This window comes from Gilbertella persicaria, assembly GCF_025201335.1.
Source record: "Gilbertella persicaria strain CBS 190.32 chromosome Unknown B0P05scaffold_15, whole genome shotgun sequence".
Taxonomy (NCBI): domain Eukaryota; kingdom Fungi; phylum Mucoromycota; class Mucoromycetes; order Mucorales; family Choanephoraceae; genus Gilbertella; species Gilbertella persicaria.
Window position 1 is genome coordinate 411,222 of NW_026251976.1, and position 25,397 is coordinate 436,618.

General features: G+C 36.7%; 11 protein-coding genes and 1 non-coding gene across 12 annotated transcripts; 5 read left to right on the forward strand and 7 right to left on the reverse strand.

Annotated features, from left to right (window-relative positions):
- Positions 1-25: 25 nt before the first annotated feature.
- B0P05DRAFT_586300 (acyl-CoA N-acyltransferase) lies at positions 26-451 on the reverse strand (the record flags this gene model as incomplete). The annotated part of the gene is made up of 1 exon (XM_051582500.1): positions 26-451. One exon carries the CDS (start codon positions 449-451, stop codon positions 26-28), a length of 426 nt encoding a protein of 141 aa, XP_051435953.1.
- A 51-nt stretch (positions 452-502) lies between these two features.
- B0P05DRAFT_537845 (putative ras small monomeric GTPase Rab6) lies at positions 503-1,439 on the reverse strand. Its single transcript, XM_051577783.1, has 7 exons — positions 1,336-1,439; positions 1,235-1,293; positions 1,095-1,181; positions 976-1,048; positions 821-932; positions 618-775; positions 503-577 (listed from the first exon to the last, which is right to left on the reverse strand). Exons 1-7 carry the CDS (start codon positions 1,400-1,402, stop codon positions 519-521), a joined length of 615 nt encoding a protein of 204 aa, XP_051435954.1. The 5' UTR covers positions 1,403-1,439; the 3' UTR covers positions 503-518.
- Positions 1,440-1,700: 261 nt separating this feature from the next.
- Positions 1,701-3,534, reverse strand: B0P05DRAFT_537859 (Septin-domain-containing protein). Its single transcript, XM_051577784.1, has 13 exons — positions 3,436-3,534; positions 3,330-3,390; positions 3,145-3,276; positions 3,081-3,102; positions 2,904-2,963; positions 2,720-2,857; positions 2,561-2,678; positions 2,414-2,515; positions 2,274-2,370; positions 2,179-2,230; positions 2,035-2,133; positions 1,903-1,984; positions 1,701-1,859 (listed from the first exon to the last, which is right to left on the reverse strand). The coding sequence occupies exons 1-13, from the start codon at positions 3,442-3,444 to the stop codon at positions 1,734-1,736; spliced, it is 1,098 nt and encodes a 365-aa protein (XP_051435955.1). The 5' UTR covers positions 3,445-3,534; the 3' UTR covers positions 1,701-1,733.
- A 166-nt stretch (positions 3,535-3,700) lies between these two features.
- Positions 3,701-4,480, reverse strand: B0P05DRAFT_467961 (uncharacterized protein; the record flags this gene model as incomplete). The annotated part of the gene is made up of 1 exon (XM_051574404.1): positions 3,701-4,480. The coding sequence occupies one exon, from the start codon at positions 4,478-4,480 to the stop codon at positions 3,701-3,703; it is 780 nt and encodes a 259-aa protein (XP_051435956.1).
- A 2,746-nt stretch (positions 4,481-7,226) lies between these two features.
- Positions 7,227-8,153, forward strand: B0P05DRAFT_570870 (P-loop containing nucleoside triphosphate hydrolase protein; the record flags this gene model as incomplete). Its single annotated transcript, XM_051581341.1, has 4 exons — positions 7,227-7,355; positions 7,408-7,610; positions 7,662-7,813; positions 7,861-8,153. The coding sequence occupies 4 exons, from the start codon at positions 7,227-7,229 to the stop codon at positions 8,151-8,153; spliced, it is 777 nt and encodes a 258-aa protein (XP_051435957.1).
- A 790-nt stretch (positions 8,154-8,943) lies between these two features.
- On the reverse strand, positions 8,944-9,026 carry B0P05DRAFT_t40. Its single transcript has one exon. It is a non-coding gene; the product is annotated as a tRNA-Leu (tRNA).
- Positions 9,027-9,503: 477 nt separating this feature from the next.
- On the forward strand, positions 9,504-10,283 carry B0P05DRAFT_537894 (uncharacterized protein; the record flags this gene model as incomplete). The annotated part of the gene is made up of 1 exon (XM_051577785.1): positions 9,504-10,283. A coding segment is annotated over exon 1 (254 nt), but the record flags the coding sequence as incomplete, so codon positions are not given.
- Positions 10,027-12,292, reverse strand: B0P05DRAFT_570871 (uncharacterized protein; the record flags this gene model as incomplete). Its single annotated transcript, XM_051581342.1, has 5 exons — positions 10,027-10,214; positions 10,261-10,325; positions 10,374-10,772; positions 10,829-11,946; positions 12,023-12,292. The coding sequence occupies 5 exons, from the start codon at positions 12,290-12,292 to the stop codon at positions 10,027-10,029; spliced, it is 2,040 nt and encodes a 679-aa protein (XP_051435959.1).
- Positions 12,293-13,187: 895 nt separating this feature from the next.
- Positions 13,188-14,947, forward strand: B0P05DRAFT_537897 (uncharacterized protein). Its single transcript, XM_051577786.1, has 6 exons — positions 13,188-13,535; positions 13,591-13,800; positions 13,855-13,953; positions 14,004-14,136; positions 14,180-14,619; positions 14,664-14,947. Exons 1-6 carry the CDS (start codon positions 13,346-13,348, stop codon positions 14,768-14,770), a joined length of 1,179 nt encoding a protein of 392 aa, XP_051435960.1. The 5' UTR covers positions 13,188-13,345; the 3' UTR covers positions 14,771-14,947.
- A 2,442-nt stretch (positions 14,948-17,389) lies between these two features.
- B0P05DRAFT_508528 (uncharacterized protein) lies at positions 17,390-19,541 on the forward strand. Its single transcript, XM_051575574.1, has 9 exons — positions 17,390-17,444; positions 17,500-17,587; positions 17,637-17,712; positions 17,760-17,858; positions 17,905-18,072; positions 18,118-18,207; positions 18,257-18,304; positions 18,357-18,771; positions 18,816-19,541. The coding sequence occupies exons 1-9, from the start codon at positions 17,408-17,410 to the stop codon at positions 19,490-19,492; spliced, it is 1,698 nt and encodes a 565-aa protein (XP_051435961.1). The 5' UTR covers positions 17,390-17,407; the 3' UTR covers positions 19,493-19,541.
- Positions 19,542-19,644: 103 nt separating this feature from the next.
- On the forward strand, positions 19,645-20,841 carry B0P05DRAFT_537906 (trypsin-like cysteine/serine peptidase domain-containing protein). The gene is made up of 2 exons (XM_051577787.1): positions 19,645-20,097; positions 20,139-20,841. Exons 1-2 carry the CDS (start codon positions 19,662-19,664, stop codon positions 20,594-20,596), a joined length of 894 nt encoding a protein of 297 aa, XP_051435962.1. The 5' UTR covers positions 19,645-19,661; the 3' UTR covers positions 20,597-20,841.
- Positions 20,842-20,897: 56 nt separating this feature from the next.
- B0P05DRAFT_586308 (uncharacterized protein) lies at positions 20,898-25,356 on the reverse strand (the record flags this gene model as incomplete). The annotated part of the gene is made up of 2 exons (XM_051582501.1): positions 20,898-23,579; positions 23,635-25,356. 2 exons carry the CDS (start codon positions 25,354-25,356, stop codon positions 20,898-20,900), a joined length of 4,404 nt encoding a protein of 1,467 aa, XP_051435963.1.
- Between the last annotated feature and the right edge of the window lie 41 nt (positions 25,357-25,397).

The following is a 25,397-nucleotide window of genomic DNA, read 5'->3' on the forward strand; positions in this document are numbered from 1 at the left end:
TCCAAAAAAAATGCGGGGAAGTAGATTAGGATTGATATCTGTAAACGTTGGTTTCCCGTTGAACAAAGCCTAATTTTCGGTAAAGTCTATTGGCTGCTTCTCTATCAGGACGACTTGTCAAGTCTATACTTTTAGCCTTGATTTTTTTCGCACGAAGAATGGCTTCACCAATCAATAACTGTGCAATCCCCTGTCCCCTGTGATTCATGTCTACTACAACATCTTCTATATGAACTCGAGTACCCGTAAGGCAATGTAAATAAGCCATGGTTGTTGTACCAACCACCTGTTCTTGTGATATAGCAACCAAAATATGATTTTGACGCGACAAAAGTGCTTGTTCAACAGCTTCTTTTGTAAAAGAAGATGAAAGCTGTTTCAAAAGTTCGAGCAACTGTAGAAGTTCTTGTTGGTCTATTGTTTCAAACGTCACTTGTTTTATGATAACCATATTTTTTTTTCTCATAGAATAAAAAAAAAAGGGAAAAAGCAGAAAGTTACACGAAAATCTCTTTTTATTAACAAGCACAACCACTTGATTCTGTACTCTCTGCTGTATTAAGATCCACTTTTTGCACTTGAAAATATTAGCTTACATATGCTTAAATAAAACCTACTTTGTTCTTTTGCTCCTACTTCAGCCTCCATGCCAGGCAATGCTTGTGCAATTCTTCTAAACAATGCTTTTACATTATGACCTGCTTTTGCACTTGTTTCAATAAACATAATGCCAGTATCACTTGCTTTTTTTTCGCCTTCCTCTAGTGTAACCTCTCTGAGATCATTGTTAACAATAGACAAACATTTACTGTGATTTTACCTTTTATCATTCAAATCTGTCTTGTTTCCTACCAATACAATAATGACTTCTGATCCACGCTCTGCGCGTACATCTTCAATCCATTTAGCTGTATTCTGAAATGAAGCACGGCCTTTTATGTCATTAATGACTATCCAATTGACTCATACACATACTAGTAATATCATACACAACAACAGCTACTGAAGAATCTCGAATATAACTAGGGATTAAGCTTCGAAATCGTTCCTATCATGAAATAAGTTTTCTCAATGCCTCATATCAAGCGCGTTACTTGTCCAGCCGTATCCCAAAGCTGAAGGCGAACAGTTCTGTCTTCTAAATACATTGTTTTTGACAAGAAATCGATACCAATTGTTGCCTTTCATTACATAAGCATTTTTCTTTCTTTTTCTTTCATTTCATATACGTTACTTGATATGTGTTATCAAAGGTATCATACATAAAGCGAGTGATGAGCGAAGTTTTACCCACTGCAAGGAATCAGATGAAAAGAAAAACTCAGTAAACCTTACCGCTCTGTTCGCCTAGAAATACAAGTTTGAATTTTCTTAAAGGGTTACTAAACTCTTGACTTGCCATACTATTGAGGAAAAAAAAATAATAAAAAAGAAATAAATAAAAAAAGTTTTGTAGGAGTTTGTATTGGGATTTATCTCTGAGAAAAACAAGGTACCAGGTTTTTATTATGCAGCAAACAGTTTGATCTGCATACAAACAAAATGTTGATCCACTGTTCATCCCCACCCCCTTTTTCTCTCTCTCTCTCTCTCTCTCTCTCTCTCTCTCTCTCTCTCTCTCTCTCTCTCTCTCTCTCTCTCTCTCTCTCTCTCTCTCTCTGAAAGGAATGCATTTGCATTATAGCTAAGAAAACCATTGCTTAAAGGTATCTCATTCTTTATTGTGATTAAGTTTAAGCATCAGCTATCTGAGCTTGTGAAAGCCTTGCTTCTAAACTACGCAATGCTTCTTCCTTGTTCATTAATTCGGCTCTCTTTTCTTGAATTTCACGTTGAACCTTCAATTCAATTTCACGTAACTAACAGAATGAGTATATGCGATCAATCAAATGCAAGATGTACCTTTTCTTCTTCTTTTCTCAAATGTTCTTCCTTTAAGCGCATGCTTTGACCTGTCATGTCATCTACATTCAAAGAAGCATCACTAAAGTACAGAGTCAGTCAGTCTTATTCATGCAACTATCTACTCCTTACTCTTGTTCTCCGCCATGAACTGTACGACTAAGTTTTTCGGTACGATAGTTTTCATACAAGATGTCATGTGTGATTTCCTTGAGGTCTTGAAGATGAGAACTAATTGTTCTATCAGCCTTTGTTATGTATCCCATAAATACTTACCTCAAAAGAGCAGACCTTAAGCGACCAAAGTCAGAGTGATGAGGATTGTCCACTATACCAAGTCAATCAATTGAAGGTGATTTTCATATGCTTACCTTCTACTGCACCCCAAGGATACTGTCTTCCACGAACAGCACGACCATTCACAATAATTTCTTCATCACTTCCAATGATTGAAAAAGGTAAAAGAGCCTAGTTAAATATGTTACGATGGGTTGTACTTATAGACACTTACCCTTAATTCACTGTTCTCTTCAATTGTGTCTTCATCGTCTTCTTCTACATCGTAAGGGAAGTTGTAGATACGAATTTTATAGTGTTCAATGTCTTCCATGATCTATTCCAGCAGTTTAAGTCAAGAAGATACAATCTATAGGCTTACTCTTCGCTTAAAGTCCTTTAGTTCTTGTGGAGTAAGTGAATCAGCACGACCAACAACGGGAATTACATTCACACGAGGACTCAAACGACGCATGAGTTCAATATCAATCTCACGAAGCCTATGTCCATCAGTATCACACAACAGTGACTGTGTCCTTACGCATGACCAGTTGGAGAAATGAAATATAAAAGAGCATGGACACGGTTGTCACGGAAACGAGGATTACGTTTGATTCTTGATTCCTCAGCTAAGATATCATCATACTGTGTTTCCAAATAACCAACAATTTCTTGAAAGCTGATTATGTGAGTCGTTTTCAATTTGACTGGCATAGTTTTCTTACCATTTCTCATTATCAATGTTATCACCAAATCCAGGCGTATCAACAATGGTTAGGGAGATTCTAAAAAAGGAATAAGTACATTTTGTTGTCCTAAGGAGAGAGGAGGGAAGGGAAGCATCAAGATCCCTTCTTTTTTTTTGTCTCCTTTAAATCCTCCTAAATGGGTGATTATTTTACCTTACACCATCTTCGTCCAATTCTGTAGAGTATAAGTAAGAATGAAAACAATAGATAAACTTACCAACAGAGACAGGCTTAATAGTGATACCTTCTTCGTTATGAGCATCTTCAGGATTATCGCAAATTTTCTTTGACAAGACATTGGAATCACAAAGGGTGTTGACAAATGTAGTACGACCAGTGCCAGATGCACCTATAGAGATACAACAATTAATAACTTGTCAATGAGTCAATGAGTCAACTTGCCTACAACCATCAAAGTGAATTGAAATCCTTTCTTGACATTCTTTCTGCGTCCACCTAGTCTCTACAATATGAAATAAGTATAAAGAACCTTCATGTTAATATTTACATGAGCCATAATAATAATATTTTATTTAAGAAAAAGAAGAAGAAGAAGAAGAAGAAAGAAAAGAATCAAGGAAACTTGTACAAATATAGCTGAAAAAAGGGAGAAAGGAAAGAGGGGTCTTCTTTATATTTGTATGTTATTAGAAAGAAATAAAGATGTATTTTCTCCTATTCGTTTTGTATTCAAAATATACTTTTTTTTTCTTTTGTATAATTTGGCTTTTAGAGACATTCTTGAGTTATCTTTTGAACATATTTTCTCATGTTTATTTATATTGTTCTAGAGTATTTACACTTGATTCATCAGCATCTCCATTGGCCAATCCCTCTTGCACTAATTTCTCTGCTTTTTCCATGTCTTTTGATCGAATGACACATAAGAGATAATTGTTGAAGTCATCCACAGACAATCTTAGTTCAGGTTGCTTTAATTTTACTGCATTCCAGATAGCATTTGCTCTTGTATGATATCCATAATCTAAGCAGGCCTTTAGCACAATAGACACACTATCACTGTTAAATAGGCTTGTTTCTATTGTGTCCCAGATCTCTAATGCAGAAGGTCCATCACCAATGACACTGTAGGCTTCCATAAGTTGATTTAACACACGTACATCAGGATCTAGATACAAATCCATTCGCATCAATTTATGCAATTTCTCTAAAACATAACTGTCTTTCTGCTCCGTGCAAGCCTTCAACATGCTTGTGTACATTTCAGGTGAAGGCTGAATTTCCAAGCGACGCATATCATTAAACAAAGTCAAAGCTGTCAACAAAGCAGGCTGTGAATCACCTTCGATGTTTTCCAAAATGGCTCTATCGTCATCTTCTACCGAATATGCATAAACTGGTTCAGTTGTTGGATCAAAACGGTTCAGATGGGCTGTCATATTTTTTGCATGCGTGAGAGATCGAATCATAGTAGCATACATCTTGGCATCCAACACAAAATCCTTTACTTTATTAGTATCTTCATGGTCGCGCAGCTCGTAATAAATTCCCATGGCCTCTTCATATTCGCCATGGTTGATATAAGCCAACATTAACTGACTGTAGGTATCTATGTCAGCCAATACTGTCTTGTTACGAAATACATTGTCATAAACTGTCTGTGCTTGAGACGCTCTTCCTTGTTCTGCAAGTTCTTTCAAGAGGTTGTTATAGCTGGCTGTTGTTTTTGTTTCTATTTGGTTCAAGGCGGAAAGGACAGCGTCTTTGGTATCGGGTAACGCTGCCAAACGCGTGTATGCAGTCTGGCAAAACTGTCTTTTTGTGTTGCTAAGGAAAGTTATTTTGGTTGAAATAGCAGTTGGTTTCTTAAAGTTTGAAAGAAGCCTCAGAGAATATCGACTTGATAACATAATATAAGATAAACGAAAAAGAAAGAAAAATAGGCTCGCCTTCAACCCTGGGGGAAAGGGAAAAAAATTCATAATCCGCATAAAATCTTGATTCATGGTACTGTGAGTCGCGTTTTCTTCTCGTTTCTGCTTAGCTTCACATCAATCTACACCAATTGATCTAATACATGTGGCTGATTGACTGTAATTCAGGAAAATAGCTTTTATTCAACACCTTCAAACTGAAAAAAAAATGTACACATCTTTTCATACAATTTACCATACTTTTACATTGGCACATGTGTTAATTCACTTGTGTATCGGCTTTATCTGCTCCAATCTGCTATTTTACTGTTGCCTTTCATCTTCAGCACGAATTAATCAGGGCTCATTTCGCTTGCCAAACTAAAGTGATGTTGTCTTTAACATCACTATGACATTGTGCTTTTCTTTCGTTCACTTTATGTCTTGTTGTTGTTCTCTTTACTTCTTCTTTTCTTCTGCTAACTCTATCAAAACGTGGTTGCAGTTTGTAAGTATTGATACCGAAGCAGAGAGCAGCTTGTAGGCAAGAAAACTGTTATTTAAAACACCGAGCACTCCCCCTCCCCTCCTTTGCATGATATCCATCGTTTGTCATATCCAAAGCTGCTCTTTTTGCCTTCAAAGTGCTATATACTGTAGTAAGAACTACACGCCTACATTTTTCAAGTCAAATGGTATTATAATCTGGGCCTTCTTACTAGCCAATGTCTAACGAAATGGGCTTCTTTTATACTTATTACAGTGTATAGCAAACTTTGAATACAGATTTGGGGCCAATACTCAAATCGAATCAGTGTTTTCATCTTACTAGACTCGTTTTCTTTTTTGAGAGAAGTACTTGGACATGGCCTCACCTCATTTCGGTTGGATCAGACCTATATTAGGCCATTTTAAATTTCACCCAACAGTCAAACCAGTGGTACCACTCAACTCCTTGGCTCAAGAAAGCATGTTTCAAATGAAAAAGCGAATCGTTTTGATAACCTAGTTGTCGAGAAATGGTGTATCGAAGATTAGCTTCTTTAGGCAGTGCTTTATGCATTTTTGCTCTGGTTGTCGTATAAAATGTGCTAGCAATTGGTCTTTCTAAAGTATTTCATGTTATTTTGGTTGCCAAAGAACATGAGAAAATAGAAACATAAGCATCTAATATTGTAAGTGTAGGAGTAAATAGACATAGGACATACAGGGTGGCAGCGTGCGAAGATTGAAATAGGGAAACTCCAATCCTTCATCCCGCCGCTTTCTCAAATCGAGATTTTGCTGGGAACTGCATAAAGATGCAGTTGTGTGGCTTTGATACAGTAACAAAAGTTGTGGAACTTTGCTTTCTGAGCTGATTGATGTATAGAACGTAACAACTCTGCTGCTAACATGTTGAGTAAATAGGCAAAAACAATTTCGAGGTTTTTTCATTCATATCTCCTCATTTTTATAGCACAGCTATCAAACAAACACATTCACCAAAAACTACAGTCTCTGACGCGCATCTTGAGTATTTGAGCTTGTTGATAGCTCTGTTTTTTGTCTTGTAGCGTCCAAAAGAAGATCAAAGAGCTGTCAGGTTCAATATTTTCACGACTAGTACCCTTTAGATCAGAGGCCAAAATGGCCATTTTTTGCAGGTTGCTTTTTTGGCCCGAATCGATTCTCAAGGTATCATAGATGTTAGTAGATATGATTTATAGGCACTTGGAGCATTTATACGTATATATGCAGGCTTCAAATTACTATTGTATACGTAAGAAAGTTAGCTATTGCTCTTATTGCTGGCCATTTTCCCTTTGTACGTCTAAAGAGTCGGAGGAATTCATGCAGGAAATACAAGAATAATTTACCTTATCTGATGTTTTAACACAACTTTCATTTACTACAGCTTTGTATTCCAAGAAGGGTCAGGCTTTCACTGTCAAGAATGTAATTTCTTGATGAGTTGTTGGTTTGTGCTTAATCATAGGTGAATGAGCAGCTGCCAATAATTGATATCTGTCATCCAAGACGAAGTGGAGCAAAATTTGTTAAATGCCTAAAAAGAAATAGCATCAAAAGGGTACTATTGTGCATTTTTTTTTAAAAAAAGAGGGGGAGAGTATTCTTATTTGATCTCTTTCAGTGATGGATAATATACATTAATCTTTAAAAGAAACCCTCTATGTAATGCTAATGTTTTCTATCAATGCTCTGCTTTTCTATAATTCTTTGATCGAGTAACACATATAGATTTGCGAGTGATCTTCAAGAATAAACCTCTATGCCATCTTGTGCTACATTAAATTGTCGACGTAAGATCTGAGGCTTTTACACTACTTTTTTCTCCCTCTCGTATATACAGTCGTTTAAACCAAAGGTAAAGAAAAACTTTCTATAGGCTAAAGAAGACATCAGTTAACATAAATGCCAGGTTATGCTCGAGGCTATTGAAGAAAAAGATACCTACGTAGTATCTGCTTTAGGCAACGTAGGAACAGGCAAGTCAAGTCTGCTAAACGCGATTACAGGTGAATACACTTTTGAGACTGGCGACGGAACAGACGTAAGCTTAGAAACAGGCAAGTAACTTAGGCTCTTATGTACTTATTTGATAGGCCAAAACAACTGCAGTAGAAGGAAAAATTAGCGAATGGAAATATGCACCTTCCAAGAAAATTTGTCATTTAATTGACACACCCGGATTGATTGATTCTAACATTCATGATCGCCAGAGTATTGGAGAAATGACCAAATATTTCAAGTCACTTCAAAATGGTGTAAGTGCATTCTTCTTGGTTTTTAATATCAATGATATTAGGTAAGAGAGAGAGTTGAAAAGACCATTTGTAGATGCTAAACATATACAAAGATTGGATGCATACACTCAAAACATGCTCGTATTATTTCACCAATTATTAGGCAAGGATTTCTGGAATTTTGTTATTGTAGTCTTCACACATGTTGATGAAGAATTCAGAGATGATTTAGAAGATAACATTGACGCTGTTACAGAGAGTGATGGTAGTATTAGATATACTCGGATTTGATGACTTATATGATTCGTATAGATGGTTTTGTTGCAGAAATTAGAAGACTTTACAAGCTCCCAAAATCGTTTGAACCTTCTGTCATTTTTACATCAACTCAAAACGTCAGGTCTAGTTCTTATACTCAAAGACACATCCGTGAATTATACCATGCTGTTGGCATGTGTGAAACACGCAACAGTGGCAAACGCTTCACCTGTAATTGGTTGAGACAGATCTTGGTTATTCCTAATGAAGAGCAAAAATCAAACTTTATTAAAGATAGTATTAAAGAAGCGTGGTCTTCTATGTCAAGTGCTTGTCAAATGCAATAATAAGAAGCACCTTAATTCGATTTTAACTTAAAACAAATAAACAAAATTCTATAACTCTATTTCTTACAAAATAAAATACGTCTTATTCTAATTAGAAGGTGTAGGGCAAAGAAATGAAACCAAAATAAACAAGGATATACAAAAACTTGGTGATAGTAACATTGTTACAAAATGACTATCTCCATGTTATATTTTTTCTACACATTAAATTTTAGAAACCCTTATTATTTCATATTTCATATTCTGACAGTTACTTGTATCACATATCTTGTTCTTCTAGTTTGAAATCCAATTATGGTATTACTACATTTTATAGTTGCTCCATATCATATTACTCATTGTACCTTTAGTCAGCATAGCTTGACATTGTCGTATCACTGTTACATGACTTATAAATTTATTAAATCTAGAGTGTCATAATTGCACCTTTGCAAATCCAACATAACTACTTTAGAATAGATATAAATACTAGAACAAATTCAACACAAATAAAGATATCCAATCGTACCTTACTTGTACTGTCTTATACTTTAAACTTGACTGTTATCATATCATTTGTCTAATAGGGTCCCTTAAACTTGCATTACATCTGATCATTGTACGCTATATTATATTATATATTTGTATCTTCTTTTATTTATACAAATTACTTAGTTGGACGAGTTAAAACCTGGTGCTCGTTACATATAACTTGCTGCGATCTCTACCTTTGTCTTGTAACTACAGAAAAAACAAACCTTTTCTTGAGATTTCTATATCAAAAAAACCTTTAAAAGAAAAGTAAATAGAGTGAAGAGAGTGGGATTTGAACCCACGCCTCCGAAGAGATCACGACCTTAACGTGACGCCTTAGACCAACTCGGCCATCTCTCCACATTTTTAAAAAGAATTAAAAGTAAATTATAATATCTAAAATTGTTTTGTCAAATTCACTTAAAAGATTTTTTATTGGACAGCGGAGTCTTAAACTACTTTAATTTTTAAGAAGCATTCTTATGTACTCTCAATTCTTAACATTTTTTGAGATTGATTTTATGGTTTACTTACTCTCTTCATGATTCTAGAGAATGTCATGAAAAACAGAAAATCTGGAAGCTCGATAATTTGGTACTGTACAGTGACAGAAAACCCAATAAGAATGGTCTTTTTCTCTGACTATCATTAAACATTCAAAGTGCCAAGATGAAGAAAACTATAGTATAGATTATCATTCCCGCAACTGCATATTTGAGATAATAAAGTGGCGGACAAAAGCGATTTTTCTTGACTGTCAAACCAACTAATTTTGTCAAGCAATTGAATCATTTTATAATAATATTTTAAACAAGCGCACTATATTTTCTCATCCTTTTTTTTTTTTAATACTTATCGTTTTCTTTCTTCATTTTTTTATACCATGAATAAAGACACACCACAAGAAATCAAAACACATAAAACCAACCTGGATAAATATTATGAATATCGAATTTATGATAGAAATATTGGAGATAGGATCTATAATTCATGTTCAGAATATGCGCCTTGCCCTATAGTAGTCATGTCAAGACACCAAGGGTTTTTATGGAATGATGAGCTGTTTGTCAGCGCTTATCGACGCCGTGCAGGCTACGAGTGCCACAAGAGTATTAGCCTGAAAAAAAAAGAAGATAAGCTCAAATCTACGTCTTTTATTAACCTTGTGGAACACGAACGTTATGATCATGCAGAACAAGACAACACTGAACGTTTGCCTGACGTGATTGAGATCAAATTGACAGAAGCTGACTGTGATGTTTGGCCATAATTTTGCTTTTAATATTGCTGGTTTTGTCAATTATATAATAATAAATACATAGGGTAATAATAAAGAAAGAAAAAGGAAAGTGTTTGAGATCTACTCATTCACCCATGAACCACCTCTTTTTAGCCATTTAGCTAGCAAGACAGTGATATCTCTTACAACAAAACCACCAATTAAGTTAGTAATGATTGTACAAATCTTGGTTAATTTCATTATCAGCACATCATGTTGAGGTTGTTTTGACTTTCTCTTTTCAACACAATAATAGTCGAGCCAATGTTCTATATTATTTTAGCATATTTTTAATTTGCTTAAATAACTACTTACCCAAGACATGAATCTTTAAAAACAGCTTTTGTAACGCCTCGATATAATTCTTAAATTGATCCTCTCTAAAAAAAAAGAAATTAGACTAATATAAACATACATGCAATATTTACGTTTTTGTCAGACTGAATGCATTCATCCTTTCCACTGATTTTGTCAGTTTAGTACTCCAGGACATAAACGATTGCGTCTTTTTGTTATTTTCAATTTTACTGCCTATAGTGGCCATGGAATCCCGACTGTGTGTGCTGTGTATACTGGCATTGCTTGACCCAACAACACTTCCATTCGATGAGTTTGGGCTCTCTGCATTCATACTGTCCTTTTTTAGCTTTTTAGCTAATGCGTTTTGAAGTTGATCCATAGAGTTCTCAAAGTGATCGAGTAATCTTGTTGAACTTACTAAATCGTCTAAATAAGACCAGTTCTCAAGCCGAGCAATATCATTGATAATGGATTCACATGCAGATATTTTGATATCAATAGACGAAAGGCGAATGTTGGGCTGTTGCCTACATGTGGAAAAGAAAGGATGTAAGAACATACCATGCAAGTGTAAAGTAATTACCATAAATTTTTGGGTATATAAAGTCTTTGTGTAACATGTGCACCTTCAATCATACTTTTTTCTATTGCAAGTAATAGCTTGAGGTGATTGCCATTCAGCTGATGACTTGCTGAAGAAGGTCTTCTGTTGCCATTGTATTGATTCGACATGGAATCCTCATAGTGTGGTTGTTGATAAGAAACAGCGATATGATTTGTGTCCATACAATCCGATTCAGCTGCAGGTTTTATTGGATCTTTTAAGAAGATGCTAAAACTGCTTCCGTTGGACGGCGAACTTGCTATTTTATCCTTGTTGCGTCCAACAAATCCTTCCATTGATAATCGATTCACCGCTTTTTTGCGCATGGACCCTAATCCGCTTATGGAAGGTCGAATGAAGCCGGGACGAGAAATGGTTTGCTGAGATGTATCGATCGTGATGGGGTGTCTATATTCTTCTTCCGGCACAATGGCTTCTTCCTGCTCTTCTTCTATCGAGGAAGCAATAGAAGGATCAACATGCGATCCCAGGGTCTCTACAGTAGACATCGACGAAGATCTCTGCATTAATGAGGGTCGAGGGAGACTACTTGTGCGTGCACGAAAAGCAGTCTTAAGTCTTGGTATAGGTGTATTATCTTCGTCTTTTTTTCTCAAGGAAGGTAAGGTCATGGCAGGTTGTTCAACAGCAGCGCTTTCATATGAAAGCGCTGATTCAATAGAGCTAATTGAGCTCGATCGTCTTCCTCTTGCTATACTGATATGCATGGTTGGCATAGGTTCATGATGGCTACATTCATCATCTTCTTCAGAGTCTGAGTCATCATTGTGTGGTTTGTGTTCAAAGAATAAGTGTGTAGGTGTGCTTTTTGAGGATTGTAATTGAGGTGTAGTGGGTGAAGTGGGAATTTTTGTCAACTCCTTTTGACTAACAAGCCGAGTAGTGGAACTTGAAAGATGAGCATTATTATCCTGCCAAGCATGAGTGTGGCTTGGTGAAGATTCAATTGAACACTTTGTTTCTTGAAGTGTTGAGCTGATATTTAAACTGCGAACAGGAGCTTCTTGATGTTCTTCGTTGCTTGGCCTTTGAGTAATGGAGTTCAAAAGTCGAATTCTTTCAGAATATGAGTCGTACTAAATATAATCATTTAGTTTAATTCCCCTGAAATACTGTACTGAATTATCGAGGCATTTTCTCCTTTCAACTTACGATTTCTTGTAAACGGCGCTTATCGTTTTGCTTGTCTACTGTAACGAGAACGCGCCCTAGTAGAGTGATAGCTTCCTTGTATGCACTAATAGCGCCCATAACGTCGTTTGTTGAGTCGCATTGAACAGCAGCATTGGCCTTTTGTAATGCTGTTTTTAGAATGAGTTTCGAAATTTGTTTTTGATCTGATGATGAGGATGATGAGGATTGCGGTTGAGTCGGGAAAGGTTCGTTGTTCAAAGTCAATAAATTTGTTGTGTCAAAGCTCATGATTTATTGTGTAAATAAACAAAATGTCTGTGTGTTTGCTTAAATAGAAAGGAAAGTAATATGGACACAAAGAAGAAGAGATAAAAAGAAAAAAGGAAATAAGAAACTATTCCCTTCGTACATTCTTATTATGACAATTTTTATTTTGTGAACCCTTTGTGCACAGTGTGTCTATCAAAATGATAAACTGGGATTGGTCTCTTTCGGTAGCGCATCCTAAAATGGCTGATTTGTATTTACTTAATAAAACTTAAGTCTGTTACAATGCATGCAATATTAGCTTAACTGCCAAATCGAACTCGACCTATGCTTGCTTAAAAAAAAAAAAAGACGTTTTAATGTTCACTAGAATTCCTTTTTGCATATTTGATATTGATCGTGATTTTCCTGTCATTATAATTTCTTTTCGAGGAATTTTTTTATGGGTGACGAGGAGTTAGGGAGAGGGATAGATAACCAAGGGCTTTGATTCATAAAAGGTGTATATATATATATATATATATATGTGTTTTACATTCATGTCATTTTTAATCAACTGCAAGTTTAAAGCTGTCAATTACCAAATTATTTTTATTCGATGTGCACGGTGCTATTAGCCTGGCTTTTAAGATTTAACAGCGCGCCCATACATTAAAAGACTGTAATCATTATCATTCTGTTCGATTACCTATCTTATTTGTTGCTTTTTATTGGCACCTAAGCAATACCTTGAGAGATGCTTTAGCAATTACTGTACCTCAGCATATCTTTTTTATAAAAAAATAGATCCACAAGCACAATAGAAGATAAAGTTTGGATGTATAAGAATGAAAGTGGGCTATCATGCGTTTCACTATTCTAGAATATCTAATCGCCAATAAATTACGGTTTCTTTTTTTATGCAAGTACTTTATATGTCCTAGACGGCATAAAAAGTAATCGGCAACAAATATAATGATATACGATGATCAGTTGGACAAATGTTAAAGTTCTATCGTCGGTGCTTCTCGGTTGAAGCGTCATTTTACTCAGGGAATATACAGGCGTATATCCTTTTTCTATGATGAGACGAGAATGTATATATTTGTTTCTTTTCTTTTTTATTTCTTTTCGAATCTGCATAGATTCGCATTTAAAGCAATGCAATATTCTCGAGAACTCAATGATAATTGTATCGAACTAGATCGAACACAACAAAAAGAAAAGCAATTGGAGCAAGTGGCATTACACCAGGATATTGTTTCAGACAACCACTTTTTGAAAAGTAAATTAAAATAAGACTTTTATATGTTAAATTAACACAAATACACTAATTGTAGATAAATGGGAACGCCATAAAAATCAGGATCAATGGAACAAGTCGAGCAATCATGACAACGAACAACTTTATTTCAAGGCCAAAGAAAGTACATCGACCTCTCTTCGTTCCCTTAATTCCTCTTTAACACCCAACTATTCTTTGAATAATAGCACAGTCTCAGATCTAAATACATATTTGTACCAGCCTTATCCTACCCTTCCTAGAACAAGTAAAATGGTGGAGGGATGATAACTAAATTAAACTAATTATTATTATCAATTAGCTACATATAGACATCGGCTGACCACTACTTTGTGGGAAGATGAGAATACAATATGTTATCAAGTTGATTGTCGAGGGATATGTGTTGCTCGTCGACAAGGTAAAATGACAGTCTTTTCTTTCATACGGCTATTCTAAATACATGTTTAGATAATGACATGATCAATGGTACCAAATTATTAAATGTAGCAGGCATGTCTCGAGGTAAAAGAGATGGTATCTTAAAAAATGAGAAAGGAAGAGTCGTTGTCAAGATAGGTGCGATGCATCTTAAAGGTGTTTGGTAAGTAGGAGAACGCTGGAATGCATATACTGAATGAACTTAGGATTTCAATTGTAAGAGCTAAAACGCTTGCCAGCCAATTTAAAATTCTAGATACACTTTACCCACTCTTTTCAGACGATCCGACTGTTTATTTATACCCGTCGCATTTTCGTCAAATGAATCGATTGAATCAATATTCAAGATCAAGAGCAGCTTCATCCTTTCATAAAGCATATAGAAACTATTCATCTTATCATAATATTATGGATGATAACTTAAGAACGTCTTTTACAAATGATCCAAGCTCGGCTTCAAATGAGGATATATATGGCATATATCATTGCCATTCCTCCTCCTCATCATCAGCAGTGCCACATGGTCTTGTTGATTTGTATTTACAAGACAAAGATTATACCGAAAATTCTGCCGCTTCTTCTAGTCAGTTTATAACGAAAGGACCAAATCTTAATTCAATTGCAAACAGCAGTAAAGAACAACAAGGTAATTTGCTTCTGTTTAACGTTGTTTTCTCATAATTATAATAGAATTACTTGGCAATACCAAGCGGCATTCTACTGAAAATGGTGTTTTCATGTCAAAAAAGGCTTCTACAGATCAAGAGTTTCCAAATAACCACTTGTTTCTACCATAGATGCTTTTTTAAAGATAGGAATTTGTATACTACATGACACAATGTGAAGGTTTCCCTTAAACCTGATTACGAAAGTTTCAATTAATTGGAAGGCTTTACTTTTAGAAATAAAAATAGTGTGACTATAGATAACGGATCGGAAAAAAGAGAATTAGAATGAGCAAGCACTTTTTTGTAGGCAATAATTGTTATAAAAGCTTTTAAGCATTTTCGCTTGTGTTTGAATTCTTTGCTTTTATTTTATGTGAATATTTATTTAACTTAAGCTTTGTATCAAGACAAATGTTTATTCTATATAATTTAGATCCTTGTACGATACCTAACTTGTATTCCCTAAACGACGACAACAGTTTAGTATTTTTGTCGAGTCCTTTACTATCAATGATAAACCCTGACATAAGTAAATGCCTATAATTCATCGCCTAATACATGGCTCAATTTTCCTTTACTAGTTTTCATAACTAGCAAATCAATTCTAGAGAAAAGAAGAAATGATAGGTATAATCGTCAAAGTAGAAATACTAATAAAAGAAATAGTTTCAAAAGCCTATAGCAGTAGGAAATATGAATTAGATAGATAGGTGTATGTTGATGATTGTTGCTTTTCTCTAAATACTATGTCATTAAATCATACAAATGACATTGTGTTTTTTAAGCTGGATGCATCTTTTACTATAGGATTTGTGAATATAGGGTAGTATACACCATATTGAATGTATGTTCTAAAGACTATCTTTTATGTATCATGCATCGTGAAGTGAAAGTGAGTTTTCAACACTTTGACATTTTTTTTTCATAAGCAAATGCGGCGTTTCTTTGATTTATGGAGGGGGGGAATCAAGTGTCTTTTTGATAAACTATTTGTATTTACATAAACAATTTAGTAATACATTACTTGTTCTGGTAACAGAGACACCAGGCAAATAGATGCTTCAACGAGAAAAAAGACATGTCGTCTTCTTTTTCTTGGACAAATAAAGGTAGCATAAAGCCTGCTTATATACGTATAAATGCTCCAAGTGCCTATAAATCATATCTACTAATATCTATGATACCTTAAAAATCGATTCGGCAAAAAAAAAAAGCAACTTGCAAAAAATGGCCATTTTGGCCTCTGATCTAAAGGGCACTAGTCGTGAAAATATTGACCCTGACAGCTCTTTGATCTTCTTTTGGACGCTACAAGACAAAAAACAGAGCTATCAACAAGCTCAAATACTCAAGATGCGCGTCAGAGACTGTAGTTTTTGGTGAATGTGTTTGTTTGCTAGTTGTGCTATAAAAATGAGGAGATATGAATGAAAAAACCTCGAAATTGTTTTTGCCTATTTACTCAACATGTTAGCAGCAGAGTTGTTACGTTCTATACATCAATCAGCTCAGAAAGCAAAGATATACAACTTTTGTTACTGTATCAAAGCCAGACAACTGCGTCTTTATGCAGTTCCCAGCAAAAGCTCGATTTGAGAAAGCGGCGGGATGAAGGATTGAGGTTTCCCTATTTCAATCTTCGCACGCTGCCATCTTGTATGTCCCACAATTACAATATTAGATGCTTGTGTTTCTATTTTCTCATGTTCTTTGGCAACCAAAATAACATGAAATACTTTAGAAAGACCAATTGCTAGCACATTTTTTACGACAACCAGAGCAAAAATGCATAAAACACTGCTTAAAGAAGCTAATCTTCGATACACCATTTCTCGACAACTAGGTTATCAAAACGATTCGCTTTTTCATTTGAAACATGCTTTCTTGAGCCAAGGAGTTGAGTGGTACCACTGGTTTGACTGTTGGGTGAAATTTAAAATGGCCTAATATAGGTCTAATCCAACCGAAATGAGGTGAGGCCATGTCCAAGTACTTCTCTCAAAAAAGAAAACGAGTCTACTAAGATGAAAACACTGACTCGATTTGAGTATTGGCCCCAAATCTGTATTCAAAGTTTGCTATACACTGTAATAAGTATAAAAGAAGCCCATTTCGTTAGACATTGGCTAGTAAGAAGGCCCAGATTATAATACCATTTGACTTGAAAAATGTAGGCGTGTAGCTCTTACTACAGTATATAGCACTTTGAAGGCAAAAAGAGCAGCTTTGGATATGACAAACGATGGATATCATGCAAAGGAGGGGAGGGGGAGTGCTCGGTGTTTTAAATAACAGTTTTCTTGCCTACAAGCTGCTCTCTGCTTCGGCATCAATACTTACAAACTGCAACCACGTTTTGATAGAGTTAGCAGAAGAAAAGAAGAAGTAAAGAGAACAACAACAAGACATAAAGTGAACGAAAGAAAAGCACAATGTCATAGTGATGTTAAAGACAACATCACTTTAGTTTGGCAAGCGAAATGAGCCCTGATCAATTCTCTGCTTTTATTATCTCAAAAGCGAAGTAATTTTCTGTATTTGAGAACCTACTTGAATATCTTTGAACTTTGCATAAAAGACTCATAAGTACTCTTAGATGATTCTCTTCAAGAGCTGTATACTTTTCTATTGACAAGTAGAAACTTCTATAACTAAAGTACACTGCAATCGGATTTTGAATCACAAACTAAGTGTTCAAATTGATGACACTCCTTCTTTTTCGTATCCTTTTTATTCTTTTTTCTTCTTATTCTCTCTTAAAAAACTATGTTTTCTAGAGCAAACCCTTTTGACGAGTCAGTTAGTAAGTATTCTCTTCATGGTTTCTGCTAGATTGCACTTGTCAATACTTTATTTAGTTGCTGCAACAAACGAAAACCTTACTGTTGAGAACTGGGAACTCATCTTGGCAGTGACTGATAAACTTTCTCGAGCTTCTACTGAAAGGTAAAGAAAAGAATAAGAAGCATTATAAAAGGCTTACAGTTTATAAAAGTGCAAGAGACTGTATTGCTGCGGTAGAAAAGCGCTTAAATAACAAAAATCCTAATGTTCAGCTTTATGCTCTTGCTGTAAGCTATTGTTAATCCAACATATTCATTTTTCTCATGGCTTGTAGTTGACCGAAGCTCTTGTCAAGAACTGTGATATTACTGTACACCGTGAAATTTGTTCTCGTTCTTTTACAAACACTTTAACAAAACTTGTTCATGATAAGGTAAAATTGGATAAATCAACCGCAAAACAAACTTATTATCGTTTAGACAGTTCATTCCAAAGTTCAAACAAGAATCTTGGAGTTTATCCAAATGTGCTCCTTTGAATTTAGAGCAGATTCTACGCTTGGCTTAATGAATGAAGTATATCACTCATTACGTGCTGAAGGCATTCAATTTCCTTCACCACAAAAGCCTAAAAAGGAATTTACTCAGGTAGAGCATAACCAATGATAGGCACATGCACTTAACTCTTTATAGTCTGAACTGGATAAACAAAAAGAGGAAGAAGAACTTCAACTTGCCTTAGCACTTTCGCTTTCTGAATCAGAAAACCGCTCAAGCTACAAGGTAACACACAACTGTTTTTATAGTTTCTAAATTAACATACGCAACCTAGTCATCTGCAACTCCTGCTTCGACTAACCAAACTGCAGCTGTTGCCAAGGTAAATATCAAGAAACCATTCAGGTACATCAAGAATTTACTTTTTTTTGTAGTCAACAGAATCTGCTCCTCCTCAAATTTCTCGAGTCAGAGCATTGTATGATTTTCAACCTACAGAACAAGGTGAACTTGGATTTGAAAAAGGGGACATTATTCGTGTGATTGAGAGTGTGTATCGTGATTGGTGGAAGGGTGAGTTACGTGGAAAGACAGGTATCTTTCCTGTCAATTACGTTGAAAAGATCGTCGACCCTTCGCCTTCTGATTTACTCAAGGAGGCTTCCGTTGAGAATGAGGTCATAAACGAGACTCGCAATATTGATCGCCTGTTGGAGATGCTTTCTTCAACGGATCCCCGTATTAGAGAATCATTCTCCGATAATGAAGAACTTCAAAACTTGTATAATACTACACTTTCCATTCGACCCAAGTTGGTTAAGTTGATTGAAAAATACAGCTTAAAGAAAGGTAAGCTATACACAAATAAGCGTTTCTCGCTAATGAAATATCAGATGAACTTGTTGCTTTGAATGAAAAATTCATGCAAGCTAGAACAATGTATGATGGTATGCTCTCGAATTCTATTGCTAGATACTCTGCACAGACAGCAGCCCCTGGAGGACCTTATGGAGGGTACCCACCTTATGGAAATTATGGCTATCAACCAGGTCAGCCTTATACTGGTCAACCACAACAGTCTCCTTATGGATACCAACAACCACCATCATCGCAACCTCAAGTACAAAGCCCTGCTCCTCAAAACCAACCTGCTCAACAGCCTGCTTATTCTTACAACAATGAGCAACCTACGCCTCAAATGAATGCCACTAACCCTCCTCAGCAACAACAATCTCCATATGATTATAATCAGCAACAACAGGCACCTCAGCAACCATACCAAGCTTCTTATGAAAACTATCAGCCTCCTCCCCCTCAACCTCAGCAACAAACTTCTGATTATGGCTATCCAACAGTAGCCCCTCCTGCTCATGATCATGCCACTTATTCCCCTGCTGCTCAACAACAACAACAACAACAACAACAAAACTACGCTGCTTATGCTCCTCCTGCTGTTGCTACGCCTTCAAGTACAGAAGGTTACCCACCTACTCACTACCCACCTCAACAGCCTTATATTCCTCAAACCACTAACCCAGGATATCAAGCACAACAAAACTATAATTATTAACTATATATAAATAAAGGACAATAAGTTTTTTTTTTGGCCGTGCACATTACACACTTTAGAAAACGTTTAAGGAATGATTGCGCATACATTCTTTTAGAAAAACAAAATATAAAAACTCTATGTAAACTTCTTCCCTCCCTTTACTTTCTTTCTTTCTTTTATTCTCTATATGGTGTTTTTTATTCTTTTAATCGCTTTATCGAGTGTAGTGGCTATTCAAAATGGTATTCGTGTTACTGATCAAAACAAGTATCCCTATTATGTCATGATTGGCAATCCTCATGTATGCGGCGGTACTTTGCTATCCTATGACCCAGCGTACATTTTGACAGCAGCACATTGTGTTGATGCACCCGTGCATCCTACAAGTTATGTCCGTGATAAAAATCCTTACTTTGCATTATACAATAATATTCATCGCACACATCAAAAAGCAACAGCCATTGTAGATTGGGCTATTCATCCTCTATACAACATATCTGGCAATATTGATATTCGGTATGATGCTGCTATTGTTAAACTAGCTTCACCATTGATGCCTTCAAAAAGAATTAAGCGAGTTCCTTTTTGGACACCAGCGATTGCTTCAAAACCACCTACACAAGGTAAGAAGCTAAAACAGTTCTTTGTTGCTAACGCTATGTAGCTGAAATGATTGGATTTGGATACACAGATATTGAAGGGCAATTAGCTCAGGATTTACAGACGTTGCCTTTGGATATTACGAAGTTCGATTCAGTAGGAAAAGAGTACTTGGAATCTAGATCAAGTACTGAGCCTCATATCGCTTGTCATGGAGACTCAGGAGGGCCTTTAGTTGTCTATTATCCTACAGTAAATCCTCAGACAAACGAAACATCGGATATGCCTTATGTATTGGGTGATTTGACGCGTATCTTTGGTGCTAGAGATGTGAGCCCAGACATCCTTACTTGTCCAGTATCCATCGCTAGTGCCTTACATGATGACAGTACTCAAAATACAGTGAGCCAAGTATTTACCAACAGTATCGCACTTATTGACTGGATATCCAATGTGACAGAGATTGCTGTTGAGGATTTAAGAGATCCTTTTTATGAACCACCTTGTAAGTTGTATTTCTAGCTAGTTCAAGTATTCACGATATATTTAGTTGACTATAGCGAGGGTGAAGAAGAGGACCCAGATGGAGAGTTGCATCCGGCCTGGCGCATTGGTGTGGTTGTTGAAAACAACGGCCTTTTGGATACAAAAGAAGCACAGCATTTTTGGATTGGAGCATTAATGAAGAATCTTTTAGCACTGCGGGAAGATACAGAATCATCCATGTCAACAGCATTATCATACAGTAAACACTTTTTATCTTTTTGTATCATTGTTACTATTATTCTTGTACTTTTTTAGAAACTTATTTACATTATCTATTTTACATAAAATCATCATCATCTGCCTCTATCTGCTCTAAATGGCCACGGTTATTGTTGGAAAATAAATGAACATCTGACGAAAAGTCTTGTACACTTTCAGGTTCTTCTTCATCTTCTGTCTGAACAATACCATCATCGTTTCCATTAAAGTTAGTCCATTTGTCAGCATCAAATCTGTTGATCCAATGCTTTCGGTTACTAGGATTTTCGTCATGTAATAAGCTCTGAACGTAAATGTTTCGAGCTGGACTTGCTGTGTCGTTTGAGATGCGACTTGCAAGTAAATCACTAGCATCATCAATAAAAGAGTCCATGCAGGAAGAACCTTCTTCCATCTCGTCTTCTGTTGTATGGCCTCCATCGCTACTTTTTTCTGCTTCAACGTCAATAAACGGGTTCTCTAACTCATCATTATGATCTTGACGAGTTCGATGATGAGCATTATAGCCACTTTGTTTAAGTCGCTTCAGAAGACTATGGCTAGAAGGTGGTACAATGATCAAGTCATCTTCAGAAGCAAGAGGCGAAAGTGTAGAAGATTTTTGTCGTAACCGTTTCTTTCTTGTCTTGACAATCTCTACTTGATCGCCATCTTCATCATGATCGTCTTCTTGAATGATTCTGTTTTTCATGCGTCTTTTACGGTATATCAACACAGGAGAAGCTTCATTTTCACTGCTTTGAATGTCATGGCGAAGCGGAGATGGGGTGTAAATGCCTCTTGATAATTCACTCAACAAGCTTGAACTACGGTGATGGCCAGCACGAACTGCTGTATCTGGTTCTGTTTCATCATCGCTGGTGAGTAGAACAGACGCTTTTCTTGTATGAGCAAGACGAGGCTGACTGTCTTCATTGATACTTATTAAAGGTGTTGTATTTACTTCTTGTTGAATATGTATAGGTGAGGACTCTTGGAGCGATGCTTTGTTGTTGACTCGCTCAATTGACATAGGCAATACTTGATTGTCTTCTTGGTTTTCTATGTGTTGATTAAGTGTAGGCATAGCTTGGTTATTTCCTTGCTCTTCATCATCACTATCAGAAAATGGTTCGTTGAGGTCAAATACAAACACCTCTTCTTCTTGTTCTTTGTGATTATCTTGTTGTTTTTGACTTGTATCAGCATATAGGGAAGACTTTTTCATGATGTGTTGAGTAAAACATTGTTGGCTTGCTTCTTGTTCCTCCATAAAATGAGAAAAGTCGCCAGGCTGATCATCTTCCGAGAATTTATTCTCAAGAAAATTAGCAAACGCTCCGTCACTGATAAAATCAAATTGATCAAAGTCATCGTCGTCTTCCATAGGTTGTGCTTGATGTTCGCTGGCTTGACTATCTTTGATTGTCATGACTTTGACTGGCGATTTTGTTTGAGGAGGTTCCTTGGGAGGAGATGATGCTTTTGTTTCGACTGTATCACGTAAAACACGGCTTATCTGCTGGCCATATTGAGGAAAGCATTGCATGGCCAAGAATCGACCTGTCAATTCTTTCATGCTGATCTGTCGTTGATCAAGTAAATCTTTTGCTTTTCTGCTGAACTCAGGCATCGCATGCGTCCAGACAAACGAAATAGCTTTAGAAGCATATGTGTTTGTTTCAAAAGGAAACTGAGGTTCAAGTGGATCATGAAAACCAGGCACATCTTCCACCATCAATAAGGCATCTGCAATGAACGAGTCGTCCAAAGGAAATTCATCAGAAAATCCATCACTTGCGTCATGTTGATTACTAGGAGAGTCAGGAACAGGTGTCAAGGTATCAGACACACTTACTTGCACGTCTTTCTGTCTGTCTTCAAAAAGACCTGGTTCTTCATAGACGCTCTCAGGCAACATGGGGTCCGAAGAAAGAGGATCCATTTGCTTATCCGCATCAGAGTTAAATTCGACATGTCCCTCGTCGCTTGGGTTCATCTTGGCTTTGCCTTTATCTTTTTTTGAGGTTGGGAGCACCAGTTCTTTTGTAGGCATATCGTCTGTCATCATGAACTGCGACATGTCATGGTTTTCCATGAACGCAGCAAAATCTTGATTGTCCAGGTCCACGGAATCATAAGGACGTGTCTTTTTCTGTTTTCCTTTCGAAGGTAAGTGTAAATGGGTTTGTTTCTTGGGCAAAGAAAACTTGAAATTGATTTTCTCTTCAGGATGCAGGATGCGGTGCTCCATTTTCTTGACAAGATCGACAAACTGCAACGTACGTCTGGAATGCTGTACCCGGTGAACTGATTTACTAACTGTCTGAATCGGTATAAACTTATTGACACTTTTCACCATACGCTGTACTGGCCAAAACCGTTCCATGATGGGCTCCATAGAAGTAAACATATGGTCTTGGTCATTAAAGCTACGAATAAAAGCATGCTCAACTTCAGGCTTCAACAAGCCTTCTGGGGTATAATCAGACTCCTGTTCCTGGCCACGCTTTCGTTTTTTAACCATCTTAGGCACATAGACACCCACATCTAGCTTTTTACGACAGAGTGAGGGTTTGTAGTTGTTGGGCAGAACACTAGGGTTAGGCTTATAGTATTTCAATAGACCACCACGCGTAATAAGGCCTTGAATTCGAGAATAAGCATCTTTTGCTTGTTGGAATTTCTTTTCTTCAGATTCTGTCATGAGTAAGATACATTTACCCTTTCGTTTACGACCTGTACGACCCATTCTTTGTAGCTAAAGAAAAAAGTAGATAAATATCTAAAGATAAAGAGATAGAATGGTACTTTACCATACGAATAGGTGATGATTGAGAATCAAAGCATACAATCAAATCAATTTCACCAATATCTAAACCTTCTTCACCAATGCTTGTCGATACCAAGACATTGAATTCGCCTCGTTTGAATTTCTGAATAACAGCCTGTTGTTCTGTTTGTTTTAAACCCTTCGTACCATGCTTATCAGACGCCTGTCCAACAAAGAAAGAAGGAAGAAGAATGGGCGAATGTCTATTGAGCACATTCACAATATCTTGAACAGAATTTCTATAGCTAGAGAACACCATGGCCCTTGATGTTTTGCCTTCGCTTAAACTAGCAAAATGGTTCAGTAAAATAGAAACCAATTGATCCATTTTAGGATGGCCAACAAAGTCTGGCTTGGTCATTTCTTGTTTGCATGTCCGCAATATACCTTGAAGTGCGCTGTTCTTAACAAATTGACGCTGAGCTTGATTCATTTCTTTGCCGTTTTGAGTGATAGCATTGAATTCCTGAAGTATAGACTCAACTGTGCTCACAAAAGGAGCAATACCATGCTGACACAGGAGCTCATAAGCTCGATAAGCTTGTTCTGCAACTAAACACAAGGAAAATACTTTCCATTTGATGTTTTGGTTTACGTTTTTCGCTGTATTTCTAAACGTGTTGCGAGCAACATGCAGCCCAAATGAGGAGGTGCGCTCTATATCAGCCGAGACATTGATGGGCAATTTAGACAGATTTGTAAGCAGAGGGCCCAATACGTTCTGTTTGAAGTCTTCAATGATACGAGGAAGAAGACCTGTTGATCCTTCTGTATAACTCAGTTTGACAATGACATGCTGTGTGTTTTTTCCATGCGAGTATTCACGAATATCCATTGAATCTTCTGTTCTAATCTGAATGTTTGTGATATGTAGATTGTCAACCACAGCTTGAACAGCGTCTAAATTAGAGCCTGGCGTCGCTGTCAAGGCAAGCACTCTGAAATCTTTGTTCTTTTTCGACACTTTTCTAACGACTTCAGAATAGGCATAATTGCCTGTGGCTTTATGGGCTTCATCAACGACAATGCAAGCGATTTTTTCAGCGGCACAACTGGATGATTCAAGGTCCTTTTGAATCGTTTGTGGTGTAGCAAAAAACACTCGTTTTGATTTCCATAGTTCTCTTCGTTTGGCTGGTGTTGTACTGCCCATCATTTCGACTGTGTCTTCTTGAGGTAGACCACAGATAGTAAAACAAGCTTCGATTTGTTGCTCCACAAGAGGACGTGTAGGTGCCATGAAAATGATTTTCGAGTTTGGGAACCAACGATAGTAATTAAACATGACAACAGCAGCAATAAAGGTCTTACCAAGACCTGTAGGCAATGCTACCAGTGTATTATGGAACATGGCTTTCTGAACAATGTTGAATTGATAGCCACGAATAGGATAGTTGATGGGATAGATCCATGTACGCAAATTCTCAGTGTCAAAGGGATGAAAGCATGGTGTAGATGAAGGTAAAGCTGGAGGAGGTAAAGGATCATGTTCTCCAAAGGAAACAAAGCTGATTTGGCCATTGGATACAGCATGTTGTTGTTCTACTGCCTCTGTCACTTCCACAAGGTCATTTAGATCAAGATCATCATCGTCTCCAAAGTCATCGTCCATGCCTGTGTCTTTACTGGTCAAGGCATGGTTGGATGGTGAGTCCAATAAGTCAAGGTCTAGATCATGATCAAACAATCCATCGAAATCATCCATGACTGCGGCAAAGTAGAAAAGAAGACACTACGTGTGTGCTC

Coding starts and splice junctions, on each gene's coding strand:
- B0P05DRAFT_537906 (XM_051577787.1), top strand. CDS start 19,662: ATGGTGTTTTTTATTCTTTTAATCGCTTTATCGAGTGTAGTGGCTATT. Junction 20,098..20,138: donor TTCAAAACCACCTACACAAG/GTAAGAAGCTAA, acceptor AACGCTATGTAG/CTGAAATGATTGGATTTGGA.
- B0P05DRAFT_537845 (XM_051577783.1), bottom strand. CDS start 1,402: ATGGCAAGTCAAGAGTTTAGTAACCCTTTAAGAAAATTCAAACTTGTA. Junction 1,294..1,335: donor ATTTCTAGGCGAACAGAGCG/GTAAGGTTTACT, acceptor GATTCCTTGCAG/TGGGTAAAACTTCGCTCATC. Junction 933..975: donor TGTTGTGTATGATATTACTA/GTATGTGTATGA, acceptor ATGACATAAAAG/GCCGTGCTTCATTTCAGAAT.
- B0P05DRAFT_537859 (XM_051577784.1), bottom strand. Junction 2,858..2,903: donor AACATTGATAATGAGAAATG/GTAAGAAAACTA, acceptor TCACATAATCAG/CTTTCAAGAAATTGTTGGTT. Junction 2,516..2,560: donor TAAAGGACTTTAAGCGAAGA/GTAAGCCTATAG, acceptor CTGCTGGAATAG/ATCATGGAAGACATTGAACA.
- B0P05DRAFT_537897 (XM_051577786.1), top strand. CDS start 13,346: ATGTATATATTTGTTTCTTTTCTTTTTTATTTCTTTTCGAATCTGCAT. Junction 13,536..13,590: donor AGACAACCACTTTTTGAAAA/GTAAATTAAAAT, acceptor CACTAATTGTAG/ATAAATGGGAACGCCATAAA. Junction 14,137..14,179: donor ATGCATCTTAAAGGTGTTTG/GTAAGTAGGAGA, acceptor GAATGAACTTAG/GATTTCAATTGTAAGAGCTA.
- B0P05DRAFT_508528 (XM_051575574.1), top strand. CDS start 17,408: ATGTTTTCTAGAGCAAACCCTTTTGACGAGTCAGTTA. Junction 17,588..17,636: donor TCTCGAGCTTCTACTGAAAG/GTAAAGAAAAGA, acceptor AGTTTATAAAAG/TGCAAGAGACTGTATTGCTG. Junction 18,073..18,117: donor CTAAAAAGGAATTTACTCAG/GTAGAGCATAAC, acceptor AACTCTTTATAG/TCTGAACTGGATAAACAAAA.